General features: G+C 37.1%; 1 protein-coding gene across 3 annotated transcripts in view; it reads left to right on the top strand.

The window, feature by feature from the left end:
* LOC138704965 (uncharacterized) overlaps positions 1-25,622 on the top strand; it is a 521,080-nt gene that overhangs the window by 359,139 nt on the left and 136,319 nt on the right. For all 3 annotated transcript variants that reach the window (XM_069833445.1, XM_069833451.1, XM_069833459.1), the window contains exon 4: positions 1,505-1,645. In XM_069833445.1, coding sequence (XP_069689546.1) covers positions 1,505-1,645 — 141 coding nt within the window. The remainder of the gene's footprint in view (positions 1-1,504; positions 1,646-25,622) is intronic.

Here is a 25,622-nt window from a genome sequence, read left to right as displayed (position 1 = left end):
GAAACCTGTGCTTTGCCTACTACTAGTAATAGCCATAGCTTCCCCTGATATGTTTTTTAATGGGATGCAGAACTGAATGAGAGAGGGGTATAAGCATGGGGAAAGCATTGGTTACCCTACCACAGTCCATGGTAGCGGATTACAACAAACTGATGCTCACGACAAAATAGCGAAAGTATTTTCGACCACAATTGAAGAGTTGAGATCCATAGTGGGCTAAGCGCCATTTATTAAAAACGGAGAAAGCAAGGGTTAAAGTTAAGTGAATACCATAATTTAATGAAGATTGACATATAATTTAATTTTAATGTGCACACTTTATATTATTTGCTATATGTTTCATTGAATTATGGTAAGCACTTAATTTTAACCCTTGCTTTCTCCGTTTTTAATGTATGGCGCTTGGCCCACTATGGCTCTGACCCCTTCAATTATAACATTAAACTTAATCAACAAATTCGGATTAAATGCATTACATATCTAGCGGTACGTAAACGAAGGCCTTCTCTGCTCGAGTTCTAGGGATCGTTCCCGACCCACTTTGGTGGTATTTAAGTATGCTTAAATGTGACAGATCGTGACAAAATTCCTGCACACCGGCGACGCTGTTATAACCTCGGCAGTTGCAAGCGTCGTTAAATAAACCATAATTTAATTTAGCTAATGAAATAATTTATTTATGTACTACTGATTAGATTTAATCATAATTTATATGAATATGTTCTCTTGACCTCAATATCTTCATTTACTTTATTTTACATCATATTGACGTAGTTCAAACAGTAGCGCTTGTCTGCTGATCCGGAGCTGCACTCGAACGTGGATCCGATTCTCGCCTGATCTAATTACTGGGTTAACTTTTTTCCGAGGTTTTCCTCAGCTGTAAGGCGAATGTCAGGTATTTTCTGGCGAATCCTCGGCGTCGTCTCGCCAAATACAATCTCGTTATCAATACCATGCTCTCTTTAAATAACGAAATTAAAAAATCAAACAACATTTCTACATCCTTAAGGCGGGTCCACAATAAACCGGGAACGGAAACGAGAGCGACAACGGAAATATTGTTAAAATAAATGTATTTATATGTTAGTATTCACAATTAACTTTCACCTTCCCGTTTCCGGGCTCCGGCAGGCTTATCGTTAATTGTGAATGCTCACATTTATTTTAACAATATTTTCGTTCTCATTCTCGTTGTCGTTTTCGTTTGCGGTTTATTGTGAATCAGTCTTTAATATAAGGTCCGGGAATAGCTACAGACGCAAACGATATCGTTGGCAAAGGCTGGGCATGTTCAATTTCTCTGTGAATTTTCTGTTAACAGGGATACATGAAAAAGTGACATTACTATGAATCAGGCTTTTACTTGCGAATGCTTCCTAAGTGTATCGAATTCGTGTTACTTAGGATTTGCAAAACCACCTTACTTTCGAGCTAAGACTGTACTTAAAGCGCAACGTATGTGGAAGAGTCACACACTAAAACATCGTGTTTGTCGTTGCAGGCTGAACGGGATGGGTTGACTCGAGCGCGTCAAGAGCTGGAGCGGAAGCTGGAAACGAAGGAGCTGGAACTCCACGAGAAGGAAGAAGAACTGTTTCTGCAGCTCGAGAAGGTTGTACGTCTTGAAGAGGACTTCGAAAAGGTAAGTCAACTATCTGTATTCCACTTAATCGTCACGTGCAAGGAAAAAGACTGAAAATCTTAAGACAGTTTTTACAGGTTGGTGGCTGGAGGTGAAAATGAGAAATTCATAACCGAGAGCATCATTTCCATGTAATGCAACTTTAGTAATGTAGAGTTGAGAATACTAAAACGTGTTCGATACAGAAGAGAATAAGGCTATTTACACACTGTCTTTTGCTAACTTGGAATTAAAGGAAAGACATGGGTGGGTTTATGCACTACGTCATATCATAACGGACACTCCATCATTTTTTAAACATCGACAAGTTTTGTACTACGTACTATGTATAGGGTGACCAAGACTTCGAAAGGTCAGATATTTATATTAGTAGACTCCGTATTCCAGCTACCTAAAGACTGAAGTTAGACATTTATTTTCCTGAACAGAATTCGAATAAAAATAAAACAGGAATGTAGAAATGTCATGTAACGTCACTACATACGAAACTGTAACAGCAATCAGACGTAATGAATCTGTTCCGGATTCACAGTCCAGTCATCATCCGCTGTAGAGAGATTTATTACTTCATAATATCACTTCCTATTGAAAAATCACACAAAGAAATTCTATATCTGATGGACTACATCATGTGCAAGGGAGACAGCGCTCTCGAGGTTGTACTCAGGACACATTTTGCACTTTGCAATGTCATTATCACTTTCGCGCTGGGTTTGGACATATATAGAATTTTTAACGTGGAAAGTGTAAGTAGATACCTATTGAAGAAAAATGTCAATTTTTGGAATACTGTACACGCATCTTACTGCTTAGCGGGAGCACGCCGATGCAACCCGGAGCATATTGCTCCTTTAGCGGCATTGAGCCGATGCAACCCGGAACATATCATTATTGGAAAAATAATACAGATTTGAACATCATCTATGTATTAATAATAATAATAATAATAATAATAATAATAATAATAATAATAATAAATAAATAAATAAATAGTCCGTGGCGCTACAGCCCTTTAAGGGCCGAGACTGACTAGCCGGCTGGGTCACACACACATGCCGAACAGAGGCGGACGATCATCCAACCAGAATGCATGTATCGTGTCATTACAGCTGGCTTTCGTAACCGGATTTCGCTACCTATCGTAGCTCCCCAAATGCATCACGAAGCTGGGTGGGCACCGGTCCCATACATTGGCCGAAATTTCATGGCAAAATTTCTTCCCCCATGAGGGCCTGAACCAGCGCGCATTCCGTGGCAGGATGGCTTACACCACGAAGCCACGGCGCTGGATATCGTGTATGTATTACATTCAAGATAGTATTAGTGGCTTGAGCAGCGAATGCTGCATTTATTTTCTTGCGCTGGTTGCGATATTTATTAAAAGTAGTTCAGGTTCTTTGTTTTGTGATTATGATAAGATGATTCTCCTCAAGATGTGACTTACGATTATTTGAAATTACACAACCACCAGGCATTTAAACGTTGTACTTAATTATAGGGATTCTACTAATCCCCTGCTATTTTTTGTTATGAATTTCGGCACATAAAGCAACGGTTCTCATTCACGATGAAATCTATCATATATCAATCTGTCCATGGTATATTATCGTAATGCACTTTCCTAAATTATTTATCAGCTATTGTTTTAGTTTTCGACAGAAGAACAATTTTATTAGCAACGCTTTGCAAACAAAGAACCATACAGCGAATGTGGGGTGACTCTATTTATGTACTTGAACAGAGTCGAAACGTATACGGCATAGATGTCCAATTGTAATTCGTACGAGGTAACCCCTGGCGTAAGCAACCCGCAGAGCATATTCTTTAAGGTCGTTTTTCCTATTTTATATGGAAAGTTATTGACCTTAGCACAGCATGCTTGACGTGCAATATCTCCTGGTTCTATAGGCGTTTGGACACCCATATACAGCAATGTCAAGTTCATTTACAGATTTCTTATTGAGAAGAGGAATAAAATTCGTTATTGTTTGCAATAAAAAGATACTTTGATTACCCATGTACTTTTCCCTTCTTATTACTCAGAATGAAAATGAAATGCATATTCTCCAAGCACAGAAAATCAGCATTAATGAGTTGGTATGTCGTCCATAAGTTGTTTTGCCGTTTACAAAATATCACTGGATGTGGCGAAGTCGAACAACGCGGCGGCTGCCTTGTGACAGGTCGTTGTCAGAAGTGGCGAATTGTTCAGATAGCTACCTCGGAGTATAGGCCTAAATGTTTGTTCCATGTGTTGTAAAATCGCTTTTCATGTTCTCTGTATTCCACACGTCCAGTCCTCCAGTTTCTGCTGTTTGCACTTGTAACTCTCGTCACATAGGAAAGCTGATGTGAATCGTGACACTCACAAGCCTTGTTTCTGAATACATATACATCGCATTTACATTCATAATTCGTTTAGTCATCGCTTTATCAGTCAGTGCAGTGCTTTATATTTGTCATAGTTGCCATGTTTTTGCTGCATTGCTTTTGTACTTTTTTTTTATGGAAACGACTATTGGGATCGATACACAGTAAAATATTATATAGGGTGTTAATGGTAATCGGTATAGTAAACTGAACCACATTATGTAAAGAATTTCTGCCGTAGAAGTTTTTTACGGATATAAAAAATATGATGTTTTCAGGTTAGTTAATATTTAATAGTGTTTTGTTTTTCTTACGAACGCCCTGCTACTGTACTCCAGCCAGGAGAAAGTCTCAGGGGAACAAGACGCAGCGGGATTATGATGTGAATGAATGTTCGTGTCATAAGATGTCATAAGGTTACACACATGGGTACATGCATCTCCATTGGCTAACTCTCAAAACACAAACGGTAACACTGATACATATTTATACTACTTTAGTTACAAAATTAGATCACGGTTAATTTCCTTGTCTTTTAATCCCTCCATACAGGAAATAACATATGCAAGAGAGCGCATGTTTTTTAAACTGACGTTATAACTGTAATATTATCTATCTACTTCGCGCTAATAGATGACGCAATAGTAAGCACATTCCTTTCACGGTTAATCTCATGGTTGGAGAACAGTAGTTACGCGGGGGTTCTGGTCGTGGGGATTGGCATAATTCAGGCTTACCATGAAGAATATTTGTACTCTAGCTGGTAACCAAATAATCTAACACAAACGCCGTTTTGATGTCCTTTTACTTTAACAATGAAATTAAATTCATGATTTATTTTATATCGTAATACTTTTGAATTTCGAACACAGCTTACATTTTTATTTTCATAAGGATGTAGACTTCAGTAAAACATCATTAAAAGTAATGTTATCCAATTTATAAAATAAGGCTTTATAATTGATGTGGAATTCATTTATCTATCACGAAAGAATTGTCAAAAAACCTGAAAGTTAGAATTTATAAAACAATTATATTACCGGTTGTTCTTTATGGTTGTGAAAATTGGACTCTCACTTTGAGAGAGGAACATAGGTTAAGGGTGTTTGAGAATAAGGTGCTTAGGAAAATATTTGGGGCTAAGAGGGATGAAGTTACAGGAGAATGGAGAAAGTTACATAACACAGAACTGCACGCATTGTATTCTTCACCTTACATAATTAGGAACATTAAATTCAGACTTTGAGATGGGCAGGGCATGTAGCACGTATGTGCGAATCCAGAAATGCATATAGAGTGTTAGTAGGGAAGCCGGAGAGAAAAAGGCCTTTAGGGAGGCCGAGACGTAGATGGGAAGATAATATTAAAATGGATTTGAGGGAGATGGGATATGATGATAGAGACTGGATTAATCTTGCTCAGGATAGGGACCAATGGCGATCTTATGTTAGGGCGGCAATGAACCTCCGGGTTCCTTAAAAGCCATTAAGTAAGTATCACGAAAGAATTAAAAGAAATTAAAACTAAAAATTATTATTTAAATAAAATAAACATAGGAAATGAAATAATCTGTTAATAATTGTTAACAAAAGTTGTTATTTTTTCTTAACTAATGTAGAATTTTTTTTATAAAAGTTGTGTGTCATTACGAAAGGAAACTACACCACGTTGCTGCATAAATATGAAATTGAACTTTCTGCCCTTATGCAGCAAAGTGACGGATTTGAGCCCGTCTGAATTATTTTAGAGTTTATAATCCTTAGAATAATTTTCTAAATTGGTAATCCTTGTAGCTCTTGGTAGAAATCCGTAACAAAGTCTTTACCGGAAGCCCCTCCCCCTTGAACTGTAAAAATTAAAGAGTTCAGCAGCGTACCATCCAACGATTTGGTCAATTCTTTTATCAATAAGAAAATAAAATATATTATTTAGTGAAACTGTCTCTTGTTACTGTATATCAAGATCACTTATATCGGTCTTTCTCGAATCTTAGTGTGAGAGAACAATCATTTATACTTTCCCCTCTTTAAATTAGGACAAAACTGATTGGAAATAAAATCTGATTTAATTAGATTAATATAACTAATGAATGCACAGCAGAAACATTTGTTATTCCGATCTGTCTGTCTAATTCGTAGATGGAAGGGATATAATTATCTCTGTTATTTGTTTATTTAGGGACCAAACTATTAGGTTTATGAGGTAGTTTGGTTTATTTTACAATTCATTTTGTCTTCAGATAAATCTAATATAATATAATATAATGAAAATTTTATCATTATTTATTATTAATTTTAATAATCATCTATCAGTGATTTTATAAATAGTCTTTTAAATATATTGATATTACATCACCATTTTACTCATAATTAATAAAATTCAACAATTAAGTCTTTTCCACCAATATTAATTATTGCTGACATTCGTATTTTGTTAATTTAATGCAAGATATAATATAATATGCTTGTCATTTTAATCATTCCATATGTGTTTTGTAACATGAGTTATATGTATCTGCAATCATATCGACCTTCCAAATTTATATATCCGAAAATGTTTCTACATAAATTTTTCTACATAACCCTTTTTCCTAATAGACATACTACACGAAACTCAAGAAAAAAATATATATATTTGTCATGCATATTACAATGTACATTTGTTAAATTTGTTCAAGGTTTAGATTACGTGTCTCTTAACATATCTGATGATGCCGAAAAGGCTAAAACTTTAATATTCTTTGCTGTAGCAAATAAACATTTGCAAAATAGATAAATCATATAGATTGAACTTAAAATTTTCATTATATGGTTTGGTTTAGTTTAACTTAGTTATGTGGTTCAGTTGGCCAAGCAGTTAACGTTTGTAACTATTGCAAATAGCAGGATATTTCATCATCTCCTTTTCAACTCTACTATGTTCAGGTAAATTACAGAACACATTTCCTGTGTTTGCTGGCATTGGTCTGTCTCCGCCCTGATCAAGCCTTTATTTTATAGGCCTTTGTATCAGAACTAAACTAATGTATGTTAATTGTTTCAAATGTAAGATATCTATAAACATTTTTAGAGCTGTTATACTGTATATGAACGGAATAGATAGATTCGTTTCCATAGCGATTTTGTGTTGTCATATACCCATCATTACTCCAGCCTTGGTACTCTGAATTACATTAATGGCGTCTCGTTCTTTAGTCGCATTCACAATGGAACTGCGTCTTCTAACCCCCATCCCTACTGTGCACGTGTGGCTTAACTCGCCTGTATTATGTATTCTAATTTTAGTGGTGTTCATGCTAATGTAGTAAGTAGCTGCACAATTAGAACTGGTTTGTGATGTATACCAACATTTCAGAGGTGCAGCGCCACGCACTCATAGGAATGGCTATCTCTGTGTCTTACTAGCATATCAGTGAGTGGAGGATGAAGTACTAAATGTAAACACAACTTTGAAACGTGGCGGCATTAATGGAATAGATTTTACTGTAAAGTCGTAGATTTTCTAGAAGTTATATCTTTCTTTGACCTTGTGCTGTTGATATTTGTGTCGATAACGCGATATCTACCGTAACCGTTTTTTTTCCCCCTCTTTCCTAATACCCATTTTGAAATTGGTTCATCACCCAGAAGTCGTATAGTCTATAATAGCCAAGTTGAACCTTAACTCGTACATGTTAGTGGCATTTGAATTATGACCACCCCCACCACCTTGACTTGAGGGGAACGGACTTGCCAGCTCTCCGTCCCTTAATATAACATTCACATTAGTTCATTCGCAGTGGTGGCGGCCATGTGAGTTATTGTAATTTTCAATGGCATATTCAAAGATGTCCTGATATTTATTTCACGAATCATGGGAATTGCAATATTTTTATGTCAAAGATAACAACCAAGTGAAGTGTCTCATTTGTTCTAAATATGCAGTGAGGCTCCACATAATTTCCAAATGGAAGTACTTGAATTAGGGTAAAGTTGCCTAATTCCGTGATACTCCTAATTCCGTGATACGTTTTTTTCAGTGAATGTCACGGGATTAGGCATCATAGTAGGAAGTTCACCGATGTCTCAAAAGTAGCCGAAAGATGCACTCTTTCGAGAAAGATGTCTGGCGCTATAGTCGAATGGCAAAGCTTTGACTGACATTCAATCTAAGAAAAGTATCACTGGATTAGGGGTATCACGGAAATAGGCTACTTTACCCTACATAATTCTACTACAATGAAATATTCTAACGGAGAAGGCTGGGAACTATTTAAATCACTGTCCTGTGATAGATTTTCAAGGTTACGTGTATTTGCAACAAATGTAATAACAATCTTCGGATCTACATACATTTGCGAGCAAATCTTTTCTAAAATGAATTATATTAAAACCAGTATCGAAATAGGATACGCGACTTGGTATATCTTCTAAATCATTTGTGCCAAATATAGATAAACTTCTTAAAAATAAGAGTTGCCAGAAAAATCACTAACATAAATGTGAAGTACAAACGGGACGAAATCTACAATGTTCGGCGTTCATATTGAGATAATTGCATTAAATTTCGTTAAAGAATATCATAGTGCACTCAACTCACCACGAAAACTCAGCAGACATAGTAGCCCATGTTTGTAAACACAGAGTTCACGATCACAACAGAAAGTCGCAGCTAGTGGAAAGAGGTAAATCCATCCTCCCCTCTTTCAACTGCGGTTGCGCATCCCTTGTCTATAAGAAGAGGTGAATCTGTTTTCATCATTGGCGTTTTTATGGTTCCGATAAAATTTGTTTCCTCTTTTAGATCTCATAATTAAATTGAGCTTCTCTGGAACACATACAGCCTACTTTGGACTAATGAGTGAACTATTTTTCTCGAATGCTCCCCCCTCCAATGGCGGGTATTTTGACTTTTGCGTCGTTCACCCCAGTGTCCCCCTCAAATGTGAACACGCGTACTTGTAGACTCTTTGCAGCAGAATGTTGCACTTGGTGCATCATGGGAAGTGGTCTACAGCGCACCAGTGTAATGATTGGAGGTAGAAATTTATACCACAACATGAGGATATTAGGTTAGTTATGTTTAGACTGTCGTTACATCATGAATGACATGAAGCCTGAGGTATGGCCAGGTTACGACTGAAATGTGTTTTGTATCGCAGCAATTGAATGGGGATACGTTTCTCGTGCGCAGGGTTCAGCGCTGTGCTCCGGCAATTGGTTTGTTTACATTGCACTGCGATTCGTTGACTGGTTAACAACTTCACCCTGCTTATACCATGACAGAGTTCCCTAAAGGCTGGTTCACAATAAACCGGGAACGGAAACTACAACTAGAACGAGAACGGAAATGTTAAAATAAATGTATTTAAATGTGAGCATTCACAATGGTTTAACATTATTTCCGTTCTCGTTCTAGTTGTTTCCGTTCCCGGTTTATTGTGAACCAGCCTTAACAGGTGTACCCATGCACCTGCATTGCTAGCTACGCTCACTTTCTATTTGAACAACGAACACTCTATGCATACCTAACCTTATAGTCTCTGTGGGTAAAGTTCTATCTTTGGTGATGATTATTAGTGGAACAATAGTGGAATGCCAATATGGGAAATGGGAATACCCCACGAAACCTATCATCTAACATCGTCTTCCACACCTGTGGAGTAACGGTCAGAGCGTCTGGCTGCGAAACCAGGTGGCCCGGGTTCGAATCCCGGTTGGGGCAAGTTACCTGGTTGAGGTTTTTTCCGGGGTTTTCCCCTCAACCCAATAGGAGCAAATGCTGGGTAACTTTCGGTGCTGGACCGCGGACTCATTTCACCGGCATTATCACCTTCATATCATTCAGACGCTAAATAACTTAGATGTTAATACAGCGTCGTAAAATAACCCAATAAAAAAACACCGTCTTTGTCCACCACTAATGTTACGTGTATCCACGGGGTTTTAAAACTCGTCGCCGTCGCTATAGCCGTTGGTTTAATGATTCTACGCCTATTTCTTGAAGGTGGAGCATTTAAAACACTTACATAATTTACATCTCACTGGTGAAGAGGGTGTCTTGTTCTGTTGTGAGAACTACTCACGTGTTTTGGTACTTGTAAAAGTTTGTAATTACTTTAATACAACTTCTATTTGCATGAACACCAAATGGACACATGTACATAGGTCTGTCTCCAAAATTGAACTGGAACGAAGATGACAGCCCCTCCTCTTCTTCTACATGAGGATAAAACTAATGCGAGATGACGTTTAGTTAGACGCATTCTAGTCAGTGAGGTCCGTGTAGCCCGCGGCAGAAGCCTGGAGCATACAGAGTTGTTCCCGGGGGGCCGACCTTCGTTTCGGGCTGGCAAGCTCTCTGTATCGATTGTGTGCGAGATGCTGTGTGACCCAGAATTGAGGCGCAGGGGAGACGCCCCCTTCTCTGACCTTCCAGCCACGTGCAGATTACCACGAGAGAGCTGGATGAGATGTCATTTCTTAGCAGACTGGTCTGTCGTCACCCCGTCAACGTTAAATAACAAGACAGTGTAATAATGGCGTCGCCTTGTTGATATTACTCCTTCCCCAACAGCTGACATCTGCCACGGTCGGCGAAATTAACTTGGTCATCAACGAAGTTGCTTCTCGAAAGTAGTTAAATTGTGTAGTACTTCGCAGTTTGACAAGTCTTAACTGTTAAGTTTGTGTTTTCAACTTGAGGTGCAATTTTCGCAATTCTCTGCTAGGCAGCCCTTCCACGCTTACGTTGTTGTAGATTACTCATTTTTTCAAGTTCAAAGTGTAAATGTTAATATTACATTTCATTAAGAATTACGATAACCTAGTAATATTAAATACAGGGACATCATTTTATTTTTACTTCAATTTTTATTGTACCTGAGTTTTTTAATGTACTTCACTCCCACCCCTTCTACTAACGAAGTTCAACCGTCCTCCACACAGATCCAAGACCGCATATACAGTCATAGTAGCCTTACGCTCATAGTAAACAGTACGTTCCAAAAATATGTTCGCGTTTTCCAGTGAGGAAAGAGCTTTCAATATTGAATCATTTTCGCACAGGCACTGTCGTCCATTTGCCTACGTCGTATCTCGGTTTCCCCCACCAGATTTTATTCGCCAGCTAGTGGCTGGGCTGTCTTAGCTCTTTTCCGAGAACATTAATAACGTCTACGTAATATTATACAACTGTTTAAAATAACTTAAAGAAAAGGGCTTCGTTAAGTAATTAACTGTCACGTGATTTCCCTCCTTTTTACGACCCTACAACATAACTACTTGGACGGACAGTAGATAGTATGTCTGAGTAATTCTATCTTTTCGGATCGGGCAGAAGTGAAGATTGAATTTACAGTACGTAAGGTACTCTTTTATAGAGTAGGTACAGAATTATTTCAACATGAGTTACTAGTACGAAGAACGAAACTGGTAATTGGAATTAAGTACAATAGTCTATAGTGCGATAATATGCACATTAGAACTGAAGCCTGTATCGAAATGAACGGCCACCATTTAAAAAAAATGTGTTTAAATATCCATATTATGATTATTTTTCAATTTAACTTCATTCTCTATATTGTACGCTAATGTGCTGTAGACAGTATAATATACACTGCATAATGAATACGTTCACACGGACAGCTCAGTTCGTGAGTAAAAACACTCATTGTTAATACTGTACTATATTTTGGTTAAACAAAAACCTAATGAAAATGATTAAACTCAAAAGCGCAATATTTCCTACTTTACGTAAATGGATGAACTACTTTTCTTCCCTCCTATACCTAGTAAAGTGATTTGTTTGTATACTACGCGAGTATCATCGAACTCCAGTCGTGGAAGGGGGTAGCAAATGGCGTTGATCCAGAGGTATAGGCAAGTTAATATTAAAAATGTTAGTGAAAATAAAATGATGTCCCTGTATAACATATTAATATCCGTAAAGAAGAATAAAATGCATAAAATTTGCTGATGTTATGGCGTTCTTAGCAGAAGAGGAAATTATAGGCCTACTAAAGGATATGCTACTGGAGTTAAGTGACAGCTGTGAGCAGTATGGGATGAAGATAAATGCAAATAAGACGAAGAGTATGGTCATAGGAAGGAAAATACAGAAGGTAAGCTTGCGAATTCTAAATGAGGCAGTTGAGGAAGTGGACAGCTTCAAATACTTGCGGTTGTACTGTAAGCAGTAACATGATCTGCTGCCAGGAAGTTAAAAGGAGGGTAGCAATGGCAAAGGAAGCTTTTAATAGAAAAAGGAGTATCTTCTGCGGACCTCTGGAGAATGAACTAAGGAAGAGACTAGTGAAATGCTTTGTGTGAATTGTGGAATTGTATGGAGTAGAAACATGGACATTACGACGAAGTGAAGAGAAGAGAATAGACGCATTTGAAATGTGGATATGGAGAGGAATGGAACGTTTGAAATGGACGGGCAGAATAAGAAGTGAAGCTGTGCTGGAAAGAGTGGGTGAAGACAGAATGATGCTGAAACTGATCAGGAAGAGGAGAAGGAATTAGTTGGGTCACTGGCTGAAGAGAAACTGCCTACTGAAGGATGTACTGGAAGGAATGGTGAACGGGTGAAGAGTTCGGGGTAGAAGAAGATATGAGATGATAGACGACATTAAGATGCATGGATCATATGAGAAAAGAAAGAGTAAGGCAGAAAATATGAAAGAGTGGAGAAAGCTGGGTTCGCAGAGAAAGACCTGCCCTTGGACAGAACACCAAATGAATGAATGAATTAATTAATTAATGTCCGTAATAAACAATTGTGAAGTAAATATTTTAATTACCTTCCGATATATTACACTTTAAAAACACATCACGGGTGTGACAGTATTTGGGCAATAGATGGTGTGTTAAGGTATTAAGATGCAGATTTCTGTGAATGAGAATAGCAGATAGTTGTAGTACTTTATTTACTTATAAGGCAACACCTACTAAACACATTGTTAAAAACAGATTAACCTTTTTATGATAATACACAAAATTATAATAACCCTGCACCATCACGGTAGTGACATGAAATCCTTATGGATGTGACTCATCTGATTTGCCTATCAATAACTAAGCAATTTATGACAGTTTTCAATGTATTGCAATATACTAATTAATTTTGTACAATGTTAAACATTTTCAAGGTAGAGATTTTCATGCTAATAGCTTTTAAAATAATTATTATGTAGAAAGTTCACATCTCGAAAATTCTTTTCAAACCCATTACTTTCATTTCATCATTATCATCTGCTGCACTCTGACACACACAAACATTTTTATACTTTTTCTTCTTCTTTACTGACCAGAATTGGGAAAAAATATAGCTCCCAGTTTAAACAGCTGATATATGATGATCATGATATCGTAGCCTGTTTGATAAATTGAAAACTATTCCAGCAGGGTATGCTTAGGCTGAAATATCTGGCATCTTTCTTTTACTGACTGAATAGTCAGTGCTGTCATAAGATGGCATTCATCAGATGATGCAAAAAAAATTCTTTGCAATGCAGGAATACTCTCTATATGTTCCCATCGGTTTTTCAGATATGGTTTGTTTTCTTCAATATCTTTACTTCACATATAGGCCTACAAAATTTGTATAGAACATACTATGTAGGTACTGCAGCACATAAAAAAAAATCTTTAGTGTTGTTTATCACTTCCTGTCTCTCTACTACTGACTGACGCCCGTGATTTTCAAAGAGCTGTAAGTCAGATTATGTTAAGAACAGGGCATATGTTCATAGAAATGTTTTTGTTCAGAATCACCAATATTATCACCTCTCACACCATGTACCAGCGCCGGGCATGAGAGCTACTCCGTTTAGCTGGCCACAGCTGCTCTCGCTCCGCAAGGCACTTCAATTCCAAGCCAGAGCAGAACGCTCACGCAGTGGCGGACTCACATTACAGCTACCTTCCCTGCATTAATATGACAAGAGCCACGGTTGTTCTATTCATTCAGTCTGTACTTTGTAAGGATATTACATCAATCCATTGTACAATATAGACTTTATAACACTCTCATTAATTTAATGAAATAAACTTCACTCAATGCACACACACAAATCATTAGACTTATTTACACAATGTATATGAACAATGCTTTAACAATTACATAATGGTGTTAATAATATAAACATATGTAATAAAGAAACACAAAAAGGAAATTAATAATAAACGCACTCTTACACTTTTCTTTTGCATGAAGAAACTTTGTAACAAAATCGTACTTCTGTCAGTCTGAAATCAATCTAAATATTTTCTATTGAAACAAAACTATTTGAAACTCAATAACCAAAATAACTATGTGGTTGTTTTCCGAGACTTATGAGGCCGTTTCATTTGCTAAAGCCGTTCAGTGTTTGTAACAATGAATTAGCCATGTTCAATCTCAAAATATAATTTAGGTTTTTGTCTTGCATACAATTTTCAGGCGGGTGCATCTTCAAAGTTCGCCATCCTACTGCAGAGTCAACCACTGCAATGACAGCGAGTGACGTACAATATGCATGCGCCATAGCGCTCGAAAGAATTGCTCTTTAAAGTAACAGCGCTCATTTCTCAGAATCATGTAATGTGCCCAGCCCTGCCATGTACCTTTCCTCCTGACTCACCCTGTATATTTACTACTTATGATCCATAAAATAAAATTGTTGGGGAGAGGTATAGGCCTACTATCAATGGCGATTTGAAGATGAGTGATAGACATAGGGGAGAGTCGGGTAGTATCGGACATCGGGTAATATCGGACAGTGAGTTTCTTTCATCTACTACACGATGATAGTATCTGATTGACATGGTTACGTTTCTGTGATGTCGCATAGAGAAACGTAACCATGTCATTCAGGTACTACCATATGGTGATAGATGAAAGAAATGCACTGTCCGATATTACCCGATGTCCGATACTACTCGACTCTCCCCTAACATTATCCCATCTTTGAGAAACACTTGATGATTTGAAGGAGCGGGAGAAGGAATAAGACACATTATAAATACACATTCAAATACTGCACTCATACTCGCATGCATCAATTTGTAACATTTTACTTTGAAGAAGTTTGTAAAAAAAAGATAGGCTGTCAGTTTTATCTTCCTTATGGCGTGTGTCACCCGTTTATCTGTAACATGATTAACGTGTATTATTAAATTATGAAATAACGCCTTCAAATTGTGCCACGCCCGTATAATAAGCAGGTAATAACACTAGTTTGCGAAAAGAATTCAGCATTTACGCTGTCAATATCATGCCGCTCTGTGCCTTCATATTCGTTGGAAGCTTTCAGCTGTGTAACGTAGTAACTTGGCTGCCATGTTCTCATTATAATAACCGTGATTAATATTTAACGAAATGTAGAGTTGTCATTTTGCAAACCTTGACATGTTTTCATCTGTTGAACATAGAATGCCAAAGGCTGTATAATTTGTTCTTTCAATGTACGAGTATTTTATAATGATTATTAGGAGTTTGAAATGTCTTTCGAACCTAAATTCTTATTCGTATATATTTTGTATTAACTCCTTCAGTCCTGAATTTATATTAAAACAATTGAAAAAAAACTGGTCACATAATCATTCTGGGGATCCAGAATTCCCAAATCAAGTCTTCACAGAAAATAAAAATTTGGGGACAATTTTGACCCCTGGGGCCCCAAAATTTTAAATTTTATTTTTAGTTCAGGTATAGAAATATTTCAAAAATAATATTCTCCATTTCTATCACATTGAATTTTTCAAAATATTTAAAAGTATCGAAGACATTCCAAAAAAATAAAAAAGAAACAATGTACACTATAATGTACAACAGGCCTGAGGGGGTTAAAGTCGTGTTTCTTCTTCATTTCTCTTACTTTCTTCATTATTTCATGCATACGTTCATTCATTTTTTCTGTGATATTAGTAACTTTTTCTGCCATTCTGGCAATTTTTTAATTCCTTTAATTGCCTATTCATTTTTTTCATTCGTATTTATTTCTGTTTCTTCCTTTCTTTCTTTTTGCGAGCCTTTTCCATTTTCAACTTGTTTATTTTTCTTCGCTCTTGTAATTAATTTTTCCTGAATTCTTTCATTACTGTTTTTGTCCGTTTTTACATTCTTTATTTTTCTACCTTTCATTCCTTCTCTATCTGTGTGTGTATATATATATATATATATTCATTCATTCATTCATTTGAGCCGTTCAGAGCAAAAGTGGTTTAAGTCAAAATTGGGTAGTGAGGTGTAAAGTAAAAATTCTGTAAAATACAGCGCAAAGTAGCAATTAATATGTCCTTCGTGCTATCCACTGACTACTAATAGTTTAAATAAATTGAATATTAATTGCTACTTTGTGCTGTATTTTACAGAATGTTTACTTTAACCTTCATTACCCATTTTTGACTTACACCACTTCTGCTCTCAACGACTCATTTCAAAGATTCTTTGATTTATTTATTTATTTCTAGTTCTATCTGTTCCTTCCATCTGTATTTTATTGTCGTTGTATGCTCTTTGTTCTCTTTGCGCGTTTGTTTCTGTTTTCCTTAAGTTTGTCTTTCGCTATCTTTTCGTTCCTCAATTTTTACTTGTTTTTTTTTTTAATTGCGATACCGCATTCATAATGAACGAAAGCATTATTGCTTAGGCTTCCATTTTTGCACTGATATTTGTGGACTCGAATCTGCCGAAGTGTAAGGTGTTATTTGTTCGTTGTCTATGGCATTCTCTATCTTTACTTAGATGAAGTTTATGTTTCTGTGTAATTTTTGAAGTTTGAAATTGCTTCTAATACTGTAAGGTTTGGCAATGTGATTGTAGAAATTTGAAACGAAAGAAGAGGTTGTATTCCTATGTTATTTATTTCTTTATGATATAAAAAATATGTTTATTTTATTCTTCTGTCCGTGGTTTTTCGTACAACAGCAGGGTCTAGTGTCAATGCCATTATAACGTATGTAGGTATAGTTGAGTTGACATGAGATCGTAATGACTTGATCATATATCTAACTGGAGCAATATAACACTAGCGATGAAGGACTATGTCTGCCGTAGGCAGGATTCGACCCCACATCGATGGATAAAACCTTAAATTAATTTCTAAATTTTAATAATATAATGAGCACAAAATACATGGGCGTTGAAGTACAGTTGTAAGAAGGTTATGATTTCTACTGATGTTCCTGTTTTCTTACTTCTCGCCCACACTCGTGTAGTAAAACATGGCCACAGTATTCGTCCTCGTTTGCGATATTTACTCTCATCATTACGCAGTAGAAATCTGGAGCTATTAAGTTTGACAGGCTCAGTCAAGCGTATTCAAACTTCACATCACCGATCAAAGTGTTTTCCTTCACGTAAAAACTTGATTTCGTGAATGTGAAGTTGTGACAACACTTGATCAAGCTAGCGCACCGCAATTATCTGCATACCCGAGGAAGGTCAGTGGCATTTTATTCAAGCTTACCACATTCCAAAATAAAATATCCTGCTGGAATCATTATTATTACAATCACCAATATTACCATCACAATACAATCAACGTCAAAATCATCATCACCACCACCTCCACCACCACCACCACCACCACCACCACCACCACCTCGAACGACATGAAAATAATCACCGCTATCATCCCTTTATCTTTATGGCAAGGAAAATCAGTACCACCATCACAATCACCACTATGAAAACTCTTACACCACCACCACCACCACCACTATTTATAAACATCAGCATCACAAGTGAGATATAATATGAAGAAAGACGATATAGGGGTTGCGTTCTTTCGAATTACGCCTGCTTCACTTGTTTTCCCCCCTTTCACTTTCATCCGTAAAATTAAATTTATGAGAAAAGCCGATGAACGCTCAGATCAGACGATCGCCGTTAGACGCAAGAAATAATTCATCCTTGAGAAGTAGGGGAGAATTGGGGAGTATCGAACATCGGGTAATATCGGACAATGCGTTTCTTTCATCTACCACCAGATGTTAGTACCTGAATGACATGGTTACGTTCCTGTATGCGACATCACAGAAACGCAACCATGTCATTCAGGTACTATCATCTGGTGGTAGATGAAAGAAACTCGCTGTCCAATATTACCCGATGTCCGATACTACCCAATTCTCCCCTAATCATGAACTCGATGCAGAGGATGTAGATATGTCGCACATTTTTTCTCCTTTTTCTTCTGAGTCATCACTTAGGTGTGGATTGGAGTCCCTCATAAGCGTGTTACATTATCACGGATTTTCCGTAATTATTAAGGATTTCCTCCCAGTATTACGGTATTACGGTTAAAGGGAAACTTATTACGGAAAAACAAAATTATCAACAGTAATCTCACTAGAGGTTTTGATTTATCTAGAGAAAATCAAAACTCAAGTGGATTTAATTGATTATTACACGATTAGAAGATAGTATATAAAGATTAGAAGAAATAAAGTACTCTAATACAATAAAATATTAATTGACGTACTGAAATTCTATTTAACTAATATTAGCTTCACCAAAACGTTTGAACGGAGCTGCTATTTTCAGTTGACTGTCTATGCTGTAAACAAATGACGATTGCAAAGCATGTTTTATAGTACCGTAAAGAATTTGCAGTTTGAAATGTTGGCAAACAAAGAAAGAAATGCTAGGGTAGTGATAAAAACAAACAAATGCTAGGGAAGCGATAAAATTAAACAAATGCTAGGGAAGCGATAAAATTAAACAAATACTGGGAAGCGATAAAATTGTGCGATAAGCAGCCATGATTGGTTGAAAGACGTCCTTTCGTACCGTTTTATTGGTCAAAAGTAGTATGACGTAGTAAAAGTCCAATAGTCACGACAATATACGAGTATCTTGCACATATATCTTCCGATAAAATGAGAAAAAAAAAGTAAATAAATATTAAATTGAAGCTGAATTTCTGAAGCATGCAGAAGTTTAGTTATTTCACACAGAAAAAAATGTTTCATATTTATTGCTTGAATATTTTATTCGCAGACTAGCCATACTCATGCGCTTCGCTTCATTTGCTACAAACAGATCTTTTTTCTCAGAATGGCTTAGTAACATATGGTTGGCCTACGAAAGGGATTAAGCATTTTTTAATATCAACTTGCATTAGAATACAAAGTTTACCAAATTCTTGATGTTTTAAGAAATGCCTAAGAAAAAAATATTTTGGCAAGGTTAAGTGATACTTAAGTGATACCTTACTGTTCTTATTCATATTCTTTCTTTACTTCTCGTCATGTTTTTATGTTTTTTACAGGCTGTATCTGTATGATCTTTATATTATGTTGTACAACATATTACAGTATGTATCTGCAATTTTTAAACTTAAAAAGTCTGTCTTCTGAGGTCTTTTCTCATTGTTAGTTTGGTATCAGAAGTGCTTGTCATGTATAAGACATATTCCGCTCACGAACCGAGGACCATAAAAACCATGAGAGAAACCAAGACGAAATCGTCTCTTGGTACATTGAGGTTTATTGCGATAACAGTTTTCACTTGAACACTTTTTAGGTTAAATAAAAGTGCTCACCAAACATTAACCCATTTCCTTTCCTCTTTGTTCATAGAATTTACTGACGACCATAAACACAACTTTCATTAACTTGTAGTTTCATTGCGGCAATTGATTTCGGTTAAGGACGGCAGAACGCGGTCTCGATGACCACGTACGTGGTTAGAGAAATACGACTATTGCAAACCATCTCTTACGTTTATTTGTAGTATTCTTGAATCGTCTCAGGTTCAATGTTTTATATTGGAGGATATGAAGAAACGTTAATAATGAAGTTAGAGAAGGCATTTGATACAGTAAATCACAGATTGTATTGTAGAACTCGTATAAAGACAGTAATGCGATAATAAAAGCCATTCAAAGTCTATACATATAAGTTTCCCATTGATAGCATTAGCGAATGGGTCGATAGAATACATGCATGCATGCATACATACATACATACATACATACATACATACATACATACATACATACATACATAGACCGATTATTTAGTCCTGACAGCTCTGTGACGCGAAAGAGGGGAATTAATAGGAGTAGTTGGGAGAGCTTCGGAGTAGAGATAAGAGCGAACGGTCAGTAAAAAATGCAGTACAGTTTAACTGCACTGGAAACACACCGCTCTGCCATACGTGTGACATCCAATCGCTTTGAATGCAAGCGACTGACTAACCCGAACACCCTTTGGCGTAACTTAATGGACTCGCCTGATCCAGGCGCACATTGTCGGCGACTGTAAGGACTAAATAATCGTACTGTACATACATACACACACAGATACATACACACACCTACCGTATACCTGTACGCAACGTGTGTTCATACAGAGTTCTCCTTATGTAATGACTCTTCCCTCACATCGCAAGCTCATCAGTTATGCGCCTCGCACATTTACCGCGAATTCGTGCGCCGTTTCTATTGTAGGCCTAGGAACTTCAGTTTGTATGGAAGCCTGTTTAGTGGGGGGAAATTTTTATAAACAAGTTAAAAATGAATATTCACAAGTGTATCTGTTATGTGTCACAAAATACGTTCAAAGTGTCCTAATACATTTTTGACATCTTCGAAGATTGTTCTGAAGTCACTCGACAAATCTCTTTCTGTAAAGTGTTCGAAATTAATTGTTGGATTGTATTTTCTGCCTAATCCATTTGGTACTCGACGATGATATCTTTAGAATGTATTTTGCCACAGCAGCAACGATTTAGTAATAAGAACTTAGGTGTTATCCCTTACAGTTGTGGGAACAATAGAGTAATGGAATAATTTTGTATATTACGTCTCTTATGAAACCTAATAGACCTAATTTGGAAAATTATCTTAATTTCAGAATTACTTCTAATGAATGAATATTTACTACAATTAATAGCTGCCGTTGTATAGGGAATAACTAGTCTCCATTAACTATAGGCCTAATATTAATATTCGCTATCGGTGGTGTAGTAGTTGTCGCACTTCTTATTAGTGCTGCAGTTTGCGAGTTCAAATCTGGTCAATGATTGGCCATTTTCATTCATAGTGTTCTGCCCAAGGGCAGGTCTTCCACTGAAAACCCAGCATTCTCTAGTCTTTCCTATTTTCTGCCTTCCACTTAATCTCCGCATATGATCCATATATCTTAATGTCTTCTATCATCTGGTGTCTTCTTCTACGCCGAACTCTTCTCCCGTTCATCATTGCTTCCAGTGTATCCTTCGGTAGACAGTTTCTTCTCAGCCAGTGACCCAGTCAATTCCTTTTTCTCTTCCTGATCAATTTCAGCATTGTTCTTTCTTCAACCACTCTTTCCAACACTGCTTCGTTTCTTATGATTAACCAGTGACTAGTAATTTTAAGAGTGATAAAATGTTTGTCATCTTCTTGGAAAGTAAGTTAAGTCAGGAATACTATGTCGTTATTTTCGTTATGTATTTTTTTTTCCTCTGAGAGGGCTGCAGGAAAAATTACCGGTAATTTTCTTCTTGGAAAAGAGTCCTGATTTCTTTGATGGTGGATTACAGCGGTCTCTGATATTCGGACACAGATATTTTAACATCGTTGCCGGTTTTTATGTTTGTGCACTTGGTCAAAATGAAACTGACCGGCATGTAAGTTCGAATCGGGTATTTCCGTGAACGCTCGGGACAGCCAGGCTTTGTTTAAAACAGGGGTCGTCAGCACAGAGCACGCTGGGGCTAGCCTCTCTTACCCGCAGAAAACGCAGTGCACTATAGTGCTCTCGTAGCTGCTAGCGGGTATGCTCTCTATCTCTCCCTGTTGCACGACGGTGCGCAGGGAACGGCACCGCGTACCCATTGCACATTTCAGCGAATGCTGACGACCACTAGTTTAAAAGATTGCGTATATTCTTCTAGTAGTTGTAATGGGGAACACAACTATTAATCACTAAAATCTTCCGAGAAAATAATTCATATACGAGATTTAAAACAGACATCGTTCAGAGTGTTTAAACAGTGAATATTGTAACACAAACAGTATATAATGTATAACAGGTTCTCAAATGGAGTAGGATCATTGCTAGTTACAATGCCGTTCTTACTGCAGTAGTACTCTTAACGTAGTGGTAGAGCGTCAGCTTAAGTGTTCGTGAGGTTGCAAGTTCAGATCTTAAACTTTTTTTTTTTTTTTTTTTGCCTTTCAAATGCATCAGTGAAAATATAACAGAATTACGTCATTTTTTTATTCTAGTCCTCCTCTGGATATATTCTGGATTAAAAATGCATTGCAAGCATTGTGCCAGTCCAAGTTCAGTCTCTACCTCCAAAAGGAAGAACAACTGAGGCATAGAGGCGCCAATGCAATTCAAACTGGGATATAGTGGGTTTGTTTTTTGTTAGAAGCGAAATTTATGACTTTGGTTTCTGCTTCTACTGCAATATTTTGAAAGATGTTGATGATTTATTGGCTTACCTCAGAATTTGGAAGATTGAAGATGATATGTGCTTGAAAGTTGTATATTTTGTTTTTTAGAAAAAAAAATAAGAGAAACGAATGTGGATGTTTGCGTTAGCCTTGAGCGCGAAGTGGACACGCCAAGTTTCAACAGTAGGTAATCATTTTTCTGCTTTTGCTGTCGGTGATATTAGCATTAGCCTCGTAATAGATTACTTGTCGCGTGCAGGTACATCGAGGCGCTGGAGTCAGGTTGTACCAAGAACGGCGCGAAATGGCCTTAGGGAGGCAATTCTTACGCTTATTTGTGCCATGAAAATGAGATTTCCTCGTATTTGAATAATAATAGTAATGTCTTACAATGTAACTCCGTTCTTCTGTGCAAGTGAGAAGTGCAGTTACGAGTTCCTGCTTAGAGCAAGTAGACTATATCATTATCTCAATTGGTCTGCAATTCTCATCGGAAATAATTGACAATTTTATGCAAGTTTATTTTACAGAACAATTGACAAATTGTGGCTGGCACCACAGAATCGGCTAGTAATGAGAGAAGTGACGTATGGGAATTAGTTAGCCTAATTTGCGTCGGCTTTCCACACTGGTAACTCTGCTTCGAATCCCTGCCGGTCCAACTCGAATTTTTGGTGGACAAAAACGATGTTTGGTAGGTTTTCACGGGGTACTCCCGTTTTCTCTACTGGCACTTTATCCTTGCACCACTACTCATCATCATACGTAGTTCGCCTCCTATTGTGCATTAAGGGCAACGCGTTCTTGGCGGCTGAAAAAACTACAAGCTTCGACGCGTTGCCCGCTTGGGTGAATGACGGAAGTCCAATACCCTCCATTAGATAAAAAATATATTTTACTTTTATTTTTATTCACGTGGCAAAGTTTTCACGGTCTATCAACTGACCTTTTCTTCCAACACTCCAGTCACAGGTCTGCCAGGCACCTTCTAAATAATAGCTATTCATTATATTGGGAAGACCTTGAATACCTTTCCGAGAACTGCCAGTTGACTGTTTATGTAATGGGAATAAATATTCATATTGTTTTATGAATGATTTTGCGGTCTGCATTCTAAATTCAAAATAAGTTTTAGTGCAGTCATTTGCAAACTTTTACTTTAAATTTAAATTTACTCTGTAGCCTAGGCCTACTTGAAGTGTCTACTATAATATTAAATTTACATAGTAGGTGCTGTGTTGATGTGTTGTGTACTTAGGTATATGAAATGAATTTGTGCATCACGAGTTTCAGCACCATCAGTAAATTCTTGAAGTAGGGTAAAGTTGCCTATTTCCGTGATATCCCTAATCCCGTGATACTTTTTTAAAATTGAATGTCAATCAAAGCTTTTCCGTTCGATCACAGCGCCAGACATCGTTCTCGAAAGAGTGCATCTTTCCCCTACTTTTGAGACATCGGTGAACTTCATATCAAGATACCCAATCCCGTAACATTCAGGGGGGGGGGGGAAAAAACCTATCACGAAATTAGGAGTGTTACGGAATTAGGCAACTTTACCCTACACCCTCTGACACGGAAATTGGTCGCTGTTCAGAGACGAAGATTCCACCTCGGAATAGCTCGGGAATCATCGGTGCTCTGTGTTTACACACGTGCGTTTAACATAGAAAAATTCGAAGCCCGGTCTTTGTAAAGCATAAAGCCATAAAGCAGAGGCAAGCAAAATATAAGGAGCAATTGATGCAGCCTGCATGACAACAAAATGACAAGGTGGGGAGAGCAAGAAATATTCTTAGAATGTATATTTTTGTCATTTAATAGTAGTTATTTCAACAAATAGCTGTAAATTATTGTTTTTATATATGTATAAAACTTCTGTTGTATGTTTATTATCAGATTATTAATTTTGAAATTCATTTGTAATCATTGGCGTGGCAAGGATATTTGTTCAAATCGTTTCGATTGTGCAAACCATTAAAATTAAGTTGCAGTGTTGTCATATGCTCCATTATTTACATTCACCGTAAGCCTACTGTAGGGTTCCCATTCGCCCCGTTTTCTGATCATATGTCCCGGTGTCCCGACTTTTTTTTTTTCAAAAGTCCCGCTTTTGAATAGTCTTCCTAAAAATGGAATACGAAAATTGTTCTCTTTTCAGTAAGTAGCGCTCCTGGTGACTAATTCATAAACATTATTTCTATTGCAATGTTGGTGATACTTAGAGCGATGCTCTTTTCTTCTTTCTCCATGCTTATGTTGGCAGTATTCGTTATACAGTGCGTACACAAACTCACTCCGCAGCGAGGAGACGGCGATGTATACGCTAGGGGCTGCAGTTATGTTGGTAGGTGGGATTCACCGCTAGCGGCTGCAGTTATGTTGGGAGGTGGGATTCACTCCACTCGAAGGTCAACACTGAACACGTGTGAATGATTTTTCTGCCAACTTAAAACTTCCCGCTATGAGATCGAGCGTCTCTCCTCGCTGCGGAGTGAGTTTGTGGACACATTGTAATTTCCGTCTTCGATTAGGCCTACATTTAATATCATAGCCGAAGGTTGAGGTTGTATAGTGCATTATATTTTTATACCGTTTTTCATCGTGCCCAAACGTAAGTGCAGTATAAACGATTGCATCAGAAGAGAATTCCCATTCATCAAAGGTGCGGATGAAAATGTGGAATGTACATTGTGCAATGCTAGATTTTACATTTCACTTGGTGGTCGATCAGATATGGTCAACCACGTCCATAAATCTGAGAAATACTTGAATGCATCTTAAAATATTATCTTCACGCTTGTTTACAGTAGGTACCTATCATCAAGTTGTATTTTAATAATAATAATAATAATAATAATAATAATAATAATAATAATAATAATATGCCGAATGGGCATTAGGATGTATTTTTATAATTTGAATAAAATGTGATTGTGACGTATGTGATGGATTTATTTAAAAATTTGCAGTTTTTATTGTGTCCCCCCTTTTTTTTTTTTTACAAAAGTCCCAGGTTTTTAAGTAAAAAAATTGGAAATGTCCCATTTTTTTTAATTACGTTATGGGAACCCTAGCCTACTGTACCGCCCCTCATGAAGTGAGCGCCAGACATTTGAACTCGTTCCGTACAAGGCTATATTCCTCGAAAAATTCAGCGTGACAAAAATGCGAAGACTGGCTATGTATTTCGCAAGTCAGATGCGCACGTTGCATAAGTTTCAGGGAACTCTGGGCCTCTCCAGT

The sequence above is a fragment of the Periplaneta americana genome, chromosome 1, assembly GCF_040183065.1.
Source record: "Periplaneta americana isolate PAMFEO1 chromosome 1, P.americana_PAMFEO1_priV1, whole genome shotgun sequence".
NCBI classification, from domain to species: Eukaryota; Metazoa; Arthropoda; class Insecta; order Blattodea; family Blattidae; genus Periplaneta; species Periplaneta americana.
The sequence above is the reverse complement of the archived record's forward strand: the minus strand, read 5'-3'. Positions and strand labels throughout refer to the sequence as shown.